Source organism: Pelophylax lessonae, assembly GCF_965119305.1.
Source record: "Pelophylax lessonae genome assembly, contig: HAP1_SCAFFOLD_193, whole genome shotgun sequence".
Lineage (NCBI taxonomy): Eukaryota > Metazoa > Chordata > Amphibia > Anura > Ranidae > Pelophylax > Pelophylax lessonae.
In genome coordinates this window covers 89,404-102,504 of record NW_028120117.1, presented here as the reverse complement: position 1 = coordinate 102,504, position 13,101 = coordinate 89,404, and the positions used below count along the sequence as shown (strand labels likewise).

The following is a 13,101-nucleotide window of genomic DNA, read 5'->3' as shown; positions in this document are numbered from 1 at the left end:
GAACTGAGATTCTCCCAATTCCTGAGTGAAATGAGATTCTCCAGCTTCCCCAGGAAACTGAGACACTCCAACTTCCTAGGAGTATTGGGATCCCCAACTTCCCAAGAGAACTTCAATCCCCAGATTCTCAAAAGGACTGTGATCCCCCACTTCCCAAGAGATCTGAAATCCAAAACTTCCTAAGAAAATCATAATCTCCAACTTTCGAAAAGTACCAAGGTCCCCCAACTTTCCTAGAGAACTAAAATTACCCAACTCTGTCTGGTGAGTCAAGATCCCCTAACTTCCCAAAAGTACTGAGATCCCTTTGCTTCCTGAAAGAAATAGGATCCCTTTAGAGTCCAGGGAAAACTAAGATTCCCCAATTTACCAAGAGTGCTGAGATCCTCCAACTTAATGAAAGTAAAAAGATCCTCAACTTCCGAAGCAAACTGAGATTCCCCAACTTACTAAGAGTACTGAGAACCCACATCTTTTATGAGAGAAGAACTGAGATCTTCCATTTTTCCATGAGAACTGAGATCCCCCAATTTCCAGTGAGTATGGAGATCCTCAACTTCCCAGAAGTACTGAGATGTCCCATTTTCCCAACAGAACCAACGACTTCCAATTTCTTGCTGCTACCTGAGAGAACATGTCTTCTGAACCACACAAAATGTACAACATACGGCAAGATAAATGGATTTCTCAATGAATCCCCTTATTTTGCTACATCAGTTCCCTCATATTTTGCACACCCCAACATGTACAATTCTACAAGAAATCTTGCAGCTCCTTCTAAAGCTGGGTATCCTCTTCTCCAGGAGACGGTCCACCTCCAACATGATTTGATGTAATCCTCCCGCGCCTGCTAAGGAGACTTATTGTTCTGCGGCCAAACTGTGAGGCTCTTGAGAGGCTGACATTGATGCAGTGATTATCATGTGTAATAGAGATTTCAGAGAAGAAGCCCACAGCTCCCCGACATGGTGGAAGTGCGTCTGCCCCTTCCAAGTCATGCAGAACACCCAGAATCTGATGCCGCTCACTTGGGTCCCACAAGCCCCGGACATCGAGGAGGGAGGACAGATGACGTTTCCTGAAACATAACAGAGAAGTGTCATGGCTGGGAGCAGGAAGTGTCATGGCTGGGTGCAGGAAGAGTTAAAGCCGATGTTCTCCCAGCAGTAAGGAAATCAGGGCTGGTACAGCTAGAGACAGGAAAAGGACAGAAGTGGAAGATTAGGAGGTCCTGACTCCTGGGAAGACCTCGATGACCTCTAATATGAAGGAAGGAAGGAAGGAAGAGTACAAAGTATGATATAGAGGTCATTAGCACACAACAAGGGTGAGGGAACTGCCATAATAACCCCTCACTTCATACAAAATGACTACAAGCAATTAAGGTTTGGAGCAGATTGTTTAATTTTCGTCATATAATATCAGTGATCTGGTCTGTCACCTCTCAGGGATCGTCCAATGTGACTAAAAAGAAGCCAGTCTATTGTCTATACCAAATTTGTTAGGAACTGGTGAACAGATTAGGTTGGGGGACCTTTTCCCAAAAACATTATCTGCATGGGGGGCCTCCAGGAATAACAAGTCTGTCCAGTCCCCAAACTAAATGGAAAATATCCAACAGATCCCTTCATCTACACGACAGCTGAGATGGAAGAATCTCCCTCTGTGGATTCTTCATACTGGAAAACTACCTGGAGACTGCTTGCATCTGATTAGACTCAGGCACTGCCCAACTCTCAGGGATCAATGATCTCCCGGATTTAGGACTTCCTGATTTCTTAACTCCATGATCTGTGATCTTTCGGATCTATGATTAGATTGATGTCCTCCCTGATTTATGGGCTCTCTGATCGATGATCTCACGGGTCTATAAACTCCTGGATCTATGATCTCCCGGATCTTTTAACTCCTGGATTTATGATCTTCCGGATCTATGAACTCCTGTATCTAAGAACTCTCTGATCTATGATATCCCTGACCTATGAACTCCTGGATCTTTAAAATCTCTGATCTATGATCTCCCAGATCTATAAACTCTCTGATCTATGAACTTCATGATCTATGGCCTCCCCGAACTATGATCTCCCGTATCTATGAACTCCCTGATCTATGATCTCCTGGATCTATGAACTCCCGGATCTATGATCTTCCGGATCTATGAACTCCCTGATCTATGATCTCCTGGATCTATGAACTCCTGGATCTATGATCTTCCAGATCTATGAACTCCCTGATCTATGATCTCCCGGATCTATGATCTCCCGGATCCAAGATCCAGGATCTATGAACTCCTGGATCTATGATCTCCCAGGTCTATGAACTCCCCAATCTATGATCCCCCCGATCTATTAACTCCCCAATCTATGATATCCCAGATCTATGATCTCCCCAATCTATGATCTCCCCAATCTATGATCTCCAGGATCTATGATTTTCCACATCTATGATCTCCCAGATCTATTAAACCACCCAATCTATGATCTTCCTGATCTTTGAACTCCCGAATCTATGGTCTCCCTGATCTATGACCTCCCTGATCCATGACCTCCTCATCTATGATCTCCTGGATCTATGAATTGCCGAATCCATGATCTCCCTGATCTATGAACTCCCCAATCTTTGATCTCCCTTATCTTTGAACTCCTGAATCTATGGTCTCCCTAAACATTTGTTGCTTACTAGTCAGAGGATGGGGGAGATCACTGTTTGTATTGTTAATTGTGCTAATTACCACACCTAATTTCTGCTAGCAAACTATTGGGGGATGTGTTTATACTTGTAATAATGTGTATTGTACTTTGTGAGCTTGAGGCCGGACAGTCTGACCTGAAATGAGACCTCTGCTTGTCCATGTGGCTAGTTGTTTAATCAACTTAATGTTTCTATTATGTGTTGGCAAATTTGACTAAACTCTTAAGGATCCTCTATGATGGGATTAGCCATGAGTCAGCTGTACCTCGTTATCTCACCTTTGTGTGATGTTTTGGGTAAATGTTTGGGTGTTCATGTGGTGACTGACCTACTTCTCAAGTGTATAAAAAGCCAGTAATCTTATTCAATAAACAGTTCCAGCTTTGCAGCTAAATGAGTTTTGTCTAGTTCTTGGTTGCAATATGCGGCTATAATACCTGATATCTATGTTCAGACAGCAGGAAGCCGTATATACTGATCAAAGCACTCAGGCGGACTGTGGGATGGTTTCTGTCACAACCTCTCCAATCTATTATCTGCAGAATCTATGAACTTCCCGGATCTATGATCTCCCAGATCTATTATCTCCCTGATCAATGATCTCCAGACTCTATGAACTCACAGATCTTTGATCTCCCGGATCTATTATCTCCCGGATCAATGATCTCCCTGATCTATGATCTCCAGGATCAATGATCTCCCTGATCTATGATCTCCCTGATCTATGATCTCCCAGGTCTATGATCTCCCAGATCTATGATCTCCCGGATCTATTATCTCCCGGATCTATTATCTCCCTGATCAATGATCTTCAGAATCTTTGAACTCCAAGATCTATGATCTCCCTGATCTATGGTCTCACCGATCTATGATCTTCCCGATCTATGAACTCCCCCGATCTATGATCTCCTGGATCTAAAAACTCCCCCATCTATGATCTTCGGGAACTTTTACCTTCTTTTATACTCAGTACACATAGAATATTTCACTTTCGGCCAAGGAGAAGAAATTGTATCTGTAATACTAACCTAAAGTCTGGAAAGTCCGACACCAACATTCCCACCTCCATCTGGATGGACGCCATGTCTTCCAGAACCAGAATCTCTGTGAGTCGGGGGATGACCTGATCCAGCACAGCTTGTGGGGACTCCTGAGAAAAGGGAGGATCGGGGGGAGAGGATGAGGGGAAGAGAACGGTGAGATTAGGATATGAGCAGATACAATGATAGGATGAGAGGTGGGGATGGAGATCTCAGTGTGTAGGGATGGAGATATCAGTGTGTAGGGATGGAGATATCAGTGTGTAGGAATGAAGATCTCAGTGAGTAGGGATGGAGATCTCAGTGTGTAGGGATGGAGATATCAGTGTGTAGGAATGAAGATCTCAGTGTGTAGGGATGGAGATCTCTCAGTGTGTAGGGATGAAGATCTCTCGGTGTAGGGGTGGAGATCTCTCAGTGTAGGGATGGAGATCTCTCAGTGTGTAGGGATGAAGATCTCTCAGTGTAGGGGTGGAGATCTCTCAGTGTAGGGGTGGAGATCTCTCAGTGTAGGGATGGAGATCTCAGTGTAGGGATGGAGATCTCAGTGTAGGGATGGAGATCTCTCAGTGTAGGGATGGAGATCTCAGTGTAGGAGTGGAGATCTCTCAGTGTAGGGATGGAGATCTCAGTGTAGGGGTGGAGATCTCAGTGTAGGGATGGAGATCTCAGTGTAGGAATGGAGATCTCTCAGTGTAGGGATGGAGATCTCTCAGTGTAGGGGTGGAGATCTCTCAGTGTAGGGGTGGAGATCTCTAAGTGTAGGGATGGAGATCTCAGTGTAGGGATAGAGATCTCTCAGTGTAGGGGTGGATATCTCTCAGTGTAGGGGTGGAGATCTCTCAGTGTAGGGATGGAGATCTCTAAGTGTAGGGATGGAGATCTCAGTGTAGGGATGGAGATCTCTCAGTGTAGGGATGGAGATCTCTCAGTGTAGGGATGGAGATCTCAGTGTAGGGATGGAAATCTCTCAGTGTAGGGGTGGAGATCTCTAAGTGTAGGGATGGAGATCTCAGTGTAGGGATGGAACCATTAGTGTCTCACCAGTTTGGTGAAGATCTGTCCGATGTGGCGGTTCTCCTCTCTCAGTGTAGGGATGGAGATCTCAATGTAGGGATGGAGATCTCAGTGTAGGGGTGGAGATCTCTCAGTGTAGGGATGGAGATCTCAGTGTAGGGGTGGAGATCTCAGTGTAGGGATGGAGATCTCTCAGTGTAGGGATGGAGATCTCTCAGTGTAGGGGTGGAGATCTCTCAGTGTAGGGGTGGAGATCTCTAAGTGTAGGGAAGGAGATCTCAGTGTAGGGATAGAGATCTCTCAGTGTAGGGGTGGATATCTCTCAGTGTAGGGGTGGAGATCTCTCAGTGTAGGGATGGAGATCTCTAAGTGTAGGGATGGAGATCTCTGTGTAGGGATGGAGATCTCTCAGTGTAGGAGTGGAGATCTCTAAGTGTAGGGGTGGAGATCTCTCAGTGTAGGGGTGGAGATCTCTCAGTGTAGGGGTGGAGATCTCTCAGTGTAGGAGTGGAGATCTCTAAGTGTAGGGATGGAGATCTCAGTGTAGGGATGGAACCATTAGTGTCTCACCAGTTTGGTGAAGATCTGTCCGATGTGGCGGTTCTCCTCTCTCAGTTTGCTGGCGGCTCTCTTCCTGCTCCGGGAGGTGGTGAAGGACATCTTGCCCTGGATCAGAGGCCGCACATACTCCAGGAGGACGCGGCGGTGGAGCTCGGACACTGTGGCCTAGGGAGTGGGGGAGGGGGGGCGTTATTACTGTACAGATTTCTCTGTCACAATACAGACAGATGAGGGTCTCCGTACCTGGTAGGGTCCCGGGCTCAGCCTGCGAAGAGTGACCGCGCATTCCGCAAGACCTGACACAATCCCATCACACACATCGGAGTTACTCAGCCAGCGGCGGCCCAGAACCTTCCGGCAAAATGGCTGCCAGGCGGAGAAAAACATAAAAGAGGCCATCAGCTGGGATGGATGAAGGAAGGGTAACAGGGTGATGGGGGACAGAGGATGGGGGACCGAGGATGGGGGTCAGAGGATAGGGGACAGAGGATAGGGGATAGAGGATGGGGGACAAAGGATGGGGGGCAGAGGATGGGGGACAAAGGATGGGGGATAGAGGATGGGGGCACAGAGGATGGGGGGACAGAGGATGGGGTTCAGAGGATGAGGGATAGAGGGTGGGGGGACAGAGGATGGGGTTCAGAGGATGGGGGATAGAGGGTGGGGGGACAGAGGATGGGGTTCAGAGGATGGGGGATAGAGGATGGGGGGACAGAGGATGGGGTTCAGAGGATGGGGGATAGAGGGTGGGGGGACAGAGGATAGGGGACAGAGGATGGGGAACAGAGGATGGGGGACAGAGGATGGGGGACAGAGGATGGGGGACAGAGGATGGGGGACAGAAGATGGGAGACAGAGGATGGGGGATAGAGGATGGGGGGACAGAGGATGGGGTTCAGAGGATGGGGGATAGAGGATGGGGGGCAGAGGATGGGGGACAGAGGATGGGGTTCAGAGGATGGGGGATAGAGGATGGGGGACAGAGGATGGGGGATAGAGGATGGGGACAGAGGATGGGGTTCAGAGGATGGGGGATAGAGGATGGGGGACAGAGGATGGGGGACAGAGGATGGGGGACAGAGGATAGGGGACAGAGGATGGGGGACAGAGGATAGGGGACAGAGGATGGGGGACAGAGGATGGGGTTCAGAGGATGGGGGACAGAGAATGGGGGACAGACGATGGGGGACAGAGGATGGGGGACAGAAGATGGGGGACAGAGGATGGGGGACAGAGGATGGGGGACAGAGGATGGGGGACAGAGGATAGGGTTCAGAGGATGGGAGATAGAGGATGGGGGGACCGAGGATGGGGGACAGAGGATGGGGTTCAGAGGATGGGGGATAGAGGATGGGGGGACAGAGGATGGGGGAGAGAGGATGGGGGACAGAAGATGGGGGACAGAAGATGGGGGACAGAGGATGGGGGACAGAGGATGGGTTGACAGAGGATGGGGGAGAGAGGATGGGGGACAGAAGATGGGGGACAGAGGATGGGGGACAGAGGATGGGGGACAGAGGATAGGGGACAGAGGATGGGGTTCAGAGGATGGGGTTCAGAGGATGGGGGGAAAGAGGATGGGGGATAGATGATGGGGGACAGAGAATGGGGGAGAGAGGATGGGGGACAGAAGATGGGGGACAGAGGATGGGGGGACAGAGGATGGGGGACAGAGGATGGGGGGACAGAGGATGGGGGACAGAGGATGGGGTTCAGAGGATGGGGGACAGAGGATGGGGTTCAGAGGATGGGGGACAGAGGATGGAGGGACAGAGGATGGAGGGTCAGAGGATGGGGGATAGAGGATGGGGGGACAGAGGATGGGGGACAGAGGATGGGGGACAGAGGATGGGGTTCAGAGGATGGGGGACAGAGGATGGGGGACAGAGGATGGGGGATAGAGGATGGGGGGACAGAGGATGGGGGAGAGAGGATGGGGGACAGAAGATGGGGGACAGAAGATGGGGGGACAGAAGATGGGGGGACAGAGGATGGAGGATAGAGGATGGGAGTCAGAGGATGGAAAATGGGGGTCAGAGGTCGAGGGACATAGGAGGGGGGACATAGGAGGGGGGACAGAGGAGGGGGGACAGAGGATGGGGGACAGAGGATGGGGGATAGAGGATGGGGGGACAGAGGAGGGGGGACAGAGGATGGGGGACAGAGGATGGGGGATAGAGGATGGGGGGACAGAGGATGGGGGACAGAGGATGAGGTTCAGAGGTTGGGGGACAGAGGATGGGGGATAGAGGATGGGGGGACAGAGGATGGGGGATAGAGGATGGGGGGACAGAGGATGGGGGGACAGAGGATGGGGGACAGAGGATGGGGTTCAGAGGATAGGGGACAGAGGATGGGGTTCAGAGGATAGGGGACAGAGGATGGGGTTCAGAGGATGGGGGATAGAGGATGGGGGGACAGAGGATGGGGGAGAGAGGATGGGGGAGAGAGGATGGGGGACAGAAGATGGGGGACAGAGGATGGGGGACAGAGGATGGGGGACAGAGGATGGGGTTCAGAGGATGGGGGACAGAGGATGGGGTTCAGAGGATGGGGGACAGAGGATGGGGGGAAAGAGGATGGGGGATAGAAGATGGGGGACAGAGGATGGAGGATAGAGGATGGGAGTCAGAGGATGGAAAATGGGGGTCAGAGGTCGAGGGACAGAGGATGGGGGTCAGAGGATGGAAAATGGGGTTCAGAGGGTGAAGGATAAGGGGGTCAGAGGATGAAGGATGGGGGTCAATGGATGGAGAATGTGGTTCAGAGGATAAGGGTCAGAGGATAGAGGACAGAGGATGAGAGTAAAAGGATGAAGGATGGGTATCGGGAGGGGGGGGATGGGGGATAGAGGATGGGGTGACAGAGGATGGGGGGACAGAGGATGGGGTTCAGAGGATGGGGGATAGAGGGTGGGGGGACAGAGGATGGGGTTCAGAGGATGGGGGATAGAGGGTGGGGGGACAGAGGATGGGGTTCAGAGGATGGGGGGACAGAGGATGGGGTTCAGAGGATGGGGGATAGAGGGTGGGGGGACAGAGGATAGGGGACAGAGGATGGGGAACAGAGGATGGGGGACAGAGGATGGGGGACAGAGGATGGGGGACAGAAGATGGGAGACAGAGGATGGGGGATAGAGGATGGGGGGACAGAGGATGGGGTTCAGAGGATGGGGGATAGAGGATGGGGGGCAGAGGATGGGGGGACAGAGGATGGGGTTCAGAGGATGGGGGATAGAGGATGGGGGACAGAGGATGGGGGATAGAGGATGGGGACAGAGGATGGGGTTCAGAGGATGGGGGATAGAGGATGGGGGACAGAGGATGGGGGACAGAGGATGGGGGACAGAGGATAGGGGACAGAGGATGGGGGACAGAGGATGGGGTTCAGAGGATGGGGGACAGAGAATGGGGGACAGACGATGGGGGACAGAGGATGGGGGACAGAAGATGGGGGACAGAGGATGGGGGACAGAGGATGGGGGACAGAGGATGGGGGACAGAGGATAGGGTTCAGAGGATGGGAGATAGAGGATGGGGGGACCGAGGATGGGGGACAGAGGATGGGGTTCAGAGGATGGGGGATAGAGGATGGGGGGACAGAGGATGGGGGAGAGAGGATGGGGGACAGAAGATGGGGGACAGAAGATGGGGGACAGAAGATGGGGGACAGAGGATGGGGGACAGAGGATGGGTTGACAGAGGATGGGGGAGAGAGGATGGGGGACAGAAGATGGGAGACAGAGGATGGGGGATAGAGGATGGGGGGACAGAGGATGGGGTTCAGAGGATGGGAGATAGAGGATGGGGGGCAGAGGATGGGGGGACAGAGGATGGGGTTCAGAGGATGGGGGATAGAGGATGGGGGACAGAGGATGGGGGATAGAGGATGGGGACAGAGGATGGGGTTCAGAGGATGGGGGATAGAGGATGGGGGACAGAGGATGGGGGACAGAGGATGGGGGACAGAGGATAGGGGACAGAGGATGGGGGACAGAGGATAGGGGACAGAGGATGGGGGACAGAGGATGGGGTTCAGAGGATGGGGGACAGAGAATGGGGGACAGACGATGGGGGACAGAGGATGGGGGACAGAAGATGGGGGACAGAGGATGGGGGACAGAGGATGGGGGACAGAGGATAGGGTTCAGAGGATGGGAGATAGAGGATGGGGGGACCGAGGATGGGGGACAGAGGATGGGGTTCAGAGGATGGGGGATAGAGGATGGGGGGACAGAGGATGGGGGAGAGAGGATGGGGGACAGAAGATGGGGGACAGAAGATGGGGGACAGAGGATGGGGGACAGAGGATGGGTTGACAGAGGATGGGGGAGAGAGGATGGGGGACAGAAGATGGGGGACAGAGGATGGGGGACAGAGGATGGGGGACAGAGGATAGGGGACAGAGGATGGGGTTCAGAGGATGGGGGACAGAGGATGGGGTTCAGAGGATGGGGGGAAAGAGGATGGGGGATAGATGATGGGGGACAGAGAATGGGGGAGAGAGGATGGGGGACAGAAGATGGGGGACAGAGGATGGGGGGACAGAGGATGGGGGACAGAGGATGGGGGGACAGAGGATGGGGGACAGAGGATGGGGTTCAGAGGATGGGGGACAGAGGATGGGGTTCAGAGGATGGGGGACAGAGGATGGAGGGACAGAGGATGGAGGGTCAGAGGATGGGGGATAGAGGATGGGGGGGACAGAGGATGGGGGACAGAGGATGGGGGACAGAGGATGGGGTTCAGAGGATGGGGGACAGAGGATGGGGGACAGAGGATGGGGGATAGAGGATGGGGGGACAGAGGATGGGGGAGAGAGGATGGGGGACAGAAGATGGGGGACAGAAGATGGGGGGACAGAAGATGGGGGGACAGAGGATGGAGGATAGAGGATGGGAGTCAGAGGATGGAAAATGGGGGTCAGAGGTCGAGGGACATAGGAGGGGGGACATAGGAGGGGGGACAGAGGAGGGGGGACTGAGGATGGGGGACAGAGGATGGGGGATAGAGGATGGGGGGACAGAGGAGGGTGGACAGAGGATGGGGGACAGAGGATGGGGGATAGAGGATGGGGGGACAGAGGATGGGGGACAGAGGATGAGGTTCAGAGGTTGGGGGACAGAGGATGGGGGATAGAGGATGGGGGGACAGAGGATGGGGGATAGAGGATGGGGGGACAGAGGATGGGGGGACAGAGGATGGGGGACAGAGGATGGGGGACAGAGGATGGGGTTCAGAGGATAGGGGACAGAGGATGGGGTTCAGAGGATAGGGGACAGAGGATGGGGTTCAGAGGATGGGGGATAGAGGATGGGGGGACAGAGGATGGGGGAGAGAGGATGGGGGACAGAGGATGGGGGACAGAGGATGGGGGACAGAGGATGGGGTTCAGAGGATGGGGGACAGAGGATGGGGTTCAGAGGATGGGGGACAGAGGATGGGGGGAAAGAGGATGGGGGATAGAAGATGGGGGACAGAGGATGGAGGATAGAGGATGGGAGTCAGAGGATGGAAAATGGGGGTCAGAGGTCGAGGGACAGAGGATGGGGGTCAGAGGATGGAAAATGGGGTTCAGAGGGTGAAGGATAAGGGGGTCAGAGGATGAAGGATGGGGGTCAATGGATGGAGAATGTGGTTCAGAGGATAAGGGTCAGAGGATAGAGGACAGAGGATGAGAGTAAAAGGATGAAGGATGGGTATCGGGAGGGGGGGGGATGGGGGTCAGAGGCTGGAGGATGAGGGTGAGGAGGGTGGGAAATGGGGGCAGAGGATGCAGAATGGGAGACAGAGGATGGGGGTCGAAGGATGAAGGACGGGGGTCAGACGAGGAAGAATGGGGATCAGAGGAAGGAAGATAGGTGGTCAGCGGCTGGAGGATAAGGGTCAGAGGATGGGGAATGGGGTCCGAGGATGGGGAATGAGGGCAGAGGATGAATAATGGGAGACAGAGGATGGAGAATAAAGGTCAGAGGGTGGAGAATAGGGGTCAGAGGGTGGATGATGGGGATCAGAGGATTGGGGGCCAGAGGATGGAGAATAAAGGTCAGAGGATGGAGAATGGGGGGGGGGTCAAAGAATGGAAAATGAGGGTCAGAGGTTAGGGGAAGGGGTTAAAGGATGGAGAATGAGGGTCAGAGGATGGGGGACAGAGGATGGGAGTCAAAGGATGGAATATGGGATTCAGAGGATGAAGGATGGGGGTAAGAGGATGAAGAATTGGGGTCAGAGGATGAAGAATTGGGGTCAGAGGATGGGGGTCAATGGATGGAGAATGGGGTTAAGAGGATGGAGGATGGGGGTAAGAGGATGAAGAATTGGGGTCAGAGGATGGGGGTCAATGGATGGAGAATGGGGTTCAGAGGATGGAGGATGGGATTCAGAGGATGGAGAATGGGGGTCAGAGGATGAAGAATTGGGGGTCAGAAAATGGGGGTTAATGGATGGAGGATGGGGTTCAGAGGATGGAGAAAATGGGTCAGAGGATGGGAGACAGAGGATTGGGGGTCAATGGATGGAGAATGGGGTTCAGAGGATGGAGAATAGGGGTCATAGGATGAAGAACTGGGGTCAGAGAATGGGGGTCAATGGATAGAGAATGGGGTTCAGAGGATGGAGAATAAGGGTCAGAGGATGGGGGACAGAGGATGGGGGTCAATGGATGGAGAATGGGGTTCAGAGGATGGAAAATAAGGGTGAGAGGATGGGGGACAGAGGATGGGGGTCTATGGAAGGAGAATGGGGTTTAGAGGATGGAGAATAGGAGTCAGAGGATGAAGAACTGGGGTCAGAATATGGGGGTCAATTGATGGAGAATGGGGTTCAGAGGATGGAGAATAAGGGTCAGAGGATGGGGGACAGAGGATGGGGGTCAATGGATGGAGAATGGGGTTCAGAGGATGGAAAATAAGGGTGAGAGGATGGGGGACAGAGGATGGGGGTCAATGGATGGAGAATGGGGTTCAGAGGATGGAGAATAAGGGTGAGAGGATGGGGGGACAGAGGATGGGGGTCAATGGATGGAGAATGGGGTTCCGAGGATGGAAAATAAGGGTGAGAGGATGGGGGTCAATGGATGGAGAATGGGGTTCAGAGGATGGAGAATAAGGGTCAGAGGAAGGGGGACAGAGGATGGGGGTCAATTGATGGAGAATGGGGTTCAGAGGATGGAGAATAAGGGTCAGAGGATGGGGGACAGAGGATGGGGGTCAATGGATGGAGAATGGGGTTCAGAGGATGGAAAATAAGGGTGAGAGGATGGGGGACAGAGGATGGGGGTCAATGGATGGAGAATGGGGTTCAGAGGATGGAGAATAAGGGTGAGAGGATGGGGGACAGAGGATGGGGGTCAATGGATGGAGAATGGGGTTCCGAGGATGGAAAATAAGGGTGAGAGGATGGGGGTCAATGGATGGAGAATGGGGTTCAGAGGATTGAGAATAAGGGTCAGAGGAAGGGGGACAGAGGATGGGGGTCAATTGATGGAGAATGGGGTTCAGAGGATGGAGAATAAGGGTCAGAGGATGGGGGCCAATGGATGGAGAATGGGGTTTAGAGGATGGAGAATAGGGGTCAGAGGATGAAGAACTGGGGTCAGAGAATGGGGGTCAATGGATGGAGAATGGGGTTCAGAGGATGGAGAATAAGGGTGAGAGGATGGGGGACAGAGGATGGGGTTTCAATGGATGGAGAATGGGGTTTAGAGGATGGAGAATAGGAGTCAGAGGATGAAGAACTGGGGTCAGAGGATGGGGGTCAATGGTTTGCGAATGGGGTTCAGAGGATGGAAAATA

At 53.0% G+C, this 13,101-nt stretch overlaps 1 protein-coding gene across 1 annotated transcript in view; it reads right to left on the bottom strand.

Annotated features, from left to right (window-relative positions):
* Positions 1 to 428: 428 nt before the first annotated feature.
* Positions 429 to 13,101, bottom strand: part of EXOC3L2 (exocyst complex component 3 like 2) — a 68,451-nt gene continuing 55,778 nt past the window's right edge. Inside the window, exons 10-13 of the mRNA XM_082276018.1 lie at positions 5,553 to 5,675; positions 5,319 to 5,474; positions 3,720 to 3,841; positions 429 to 1,078 (exon numbers count right to left, since the gene is read on the bottom strand). Coding sequence (XP_082132144.1) covers positions 778 to 1,078; positions 3,720 to 3,841; positions 5,319 to 5,474; positions 5,553 to 5,675 — 702 coding nt within the window. The 3' untranslated portion in view covers positions 429 to 777. The remainder of the gene's footprint in view (positions 1,079 to 3,719; positions 3,842 to 5,318; positions 5,475 to 5,552; positions 5,676 to 13,101) is intronic.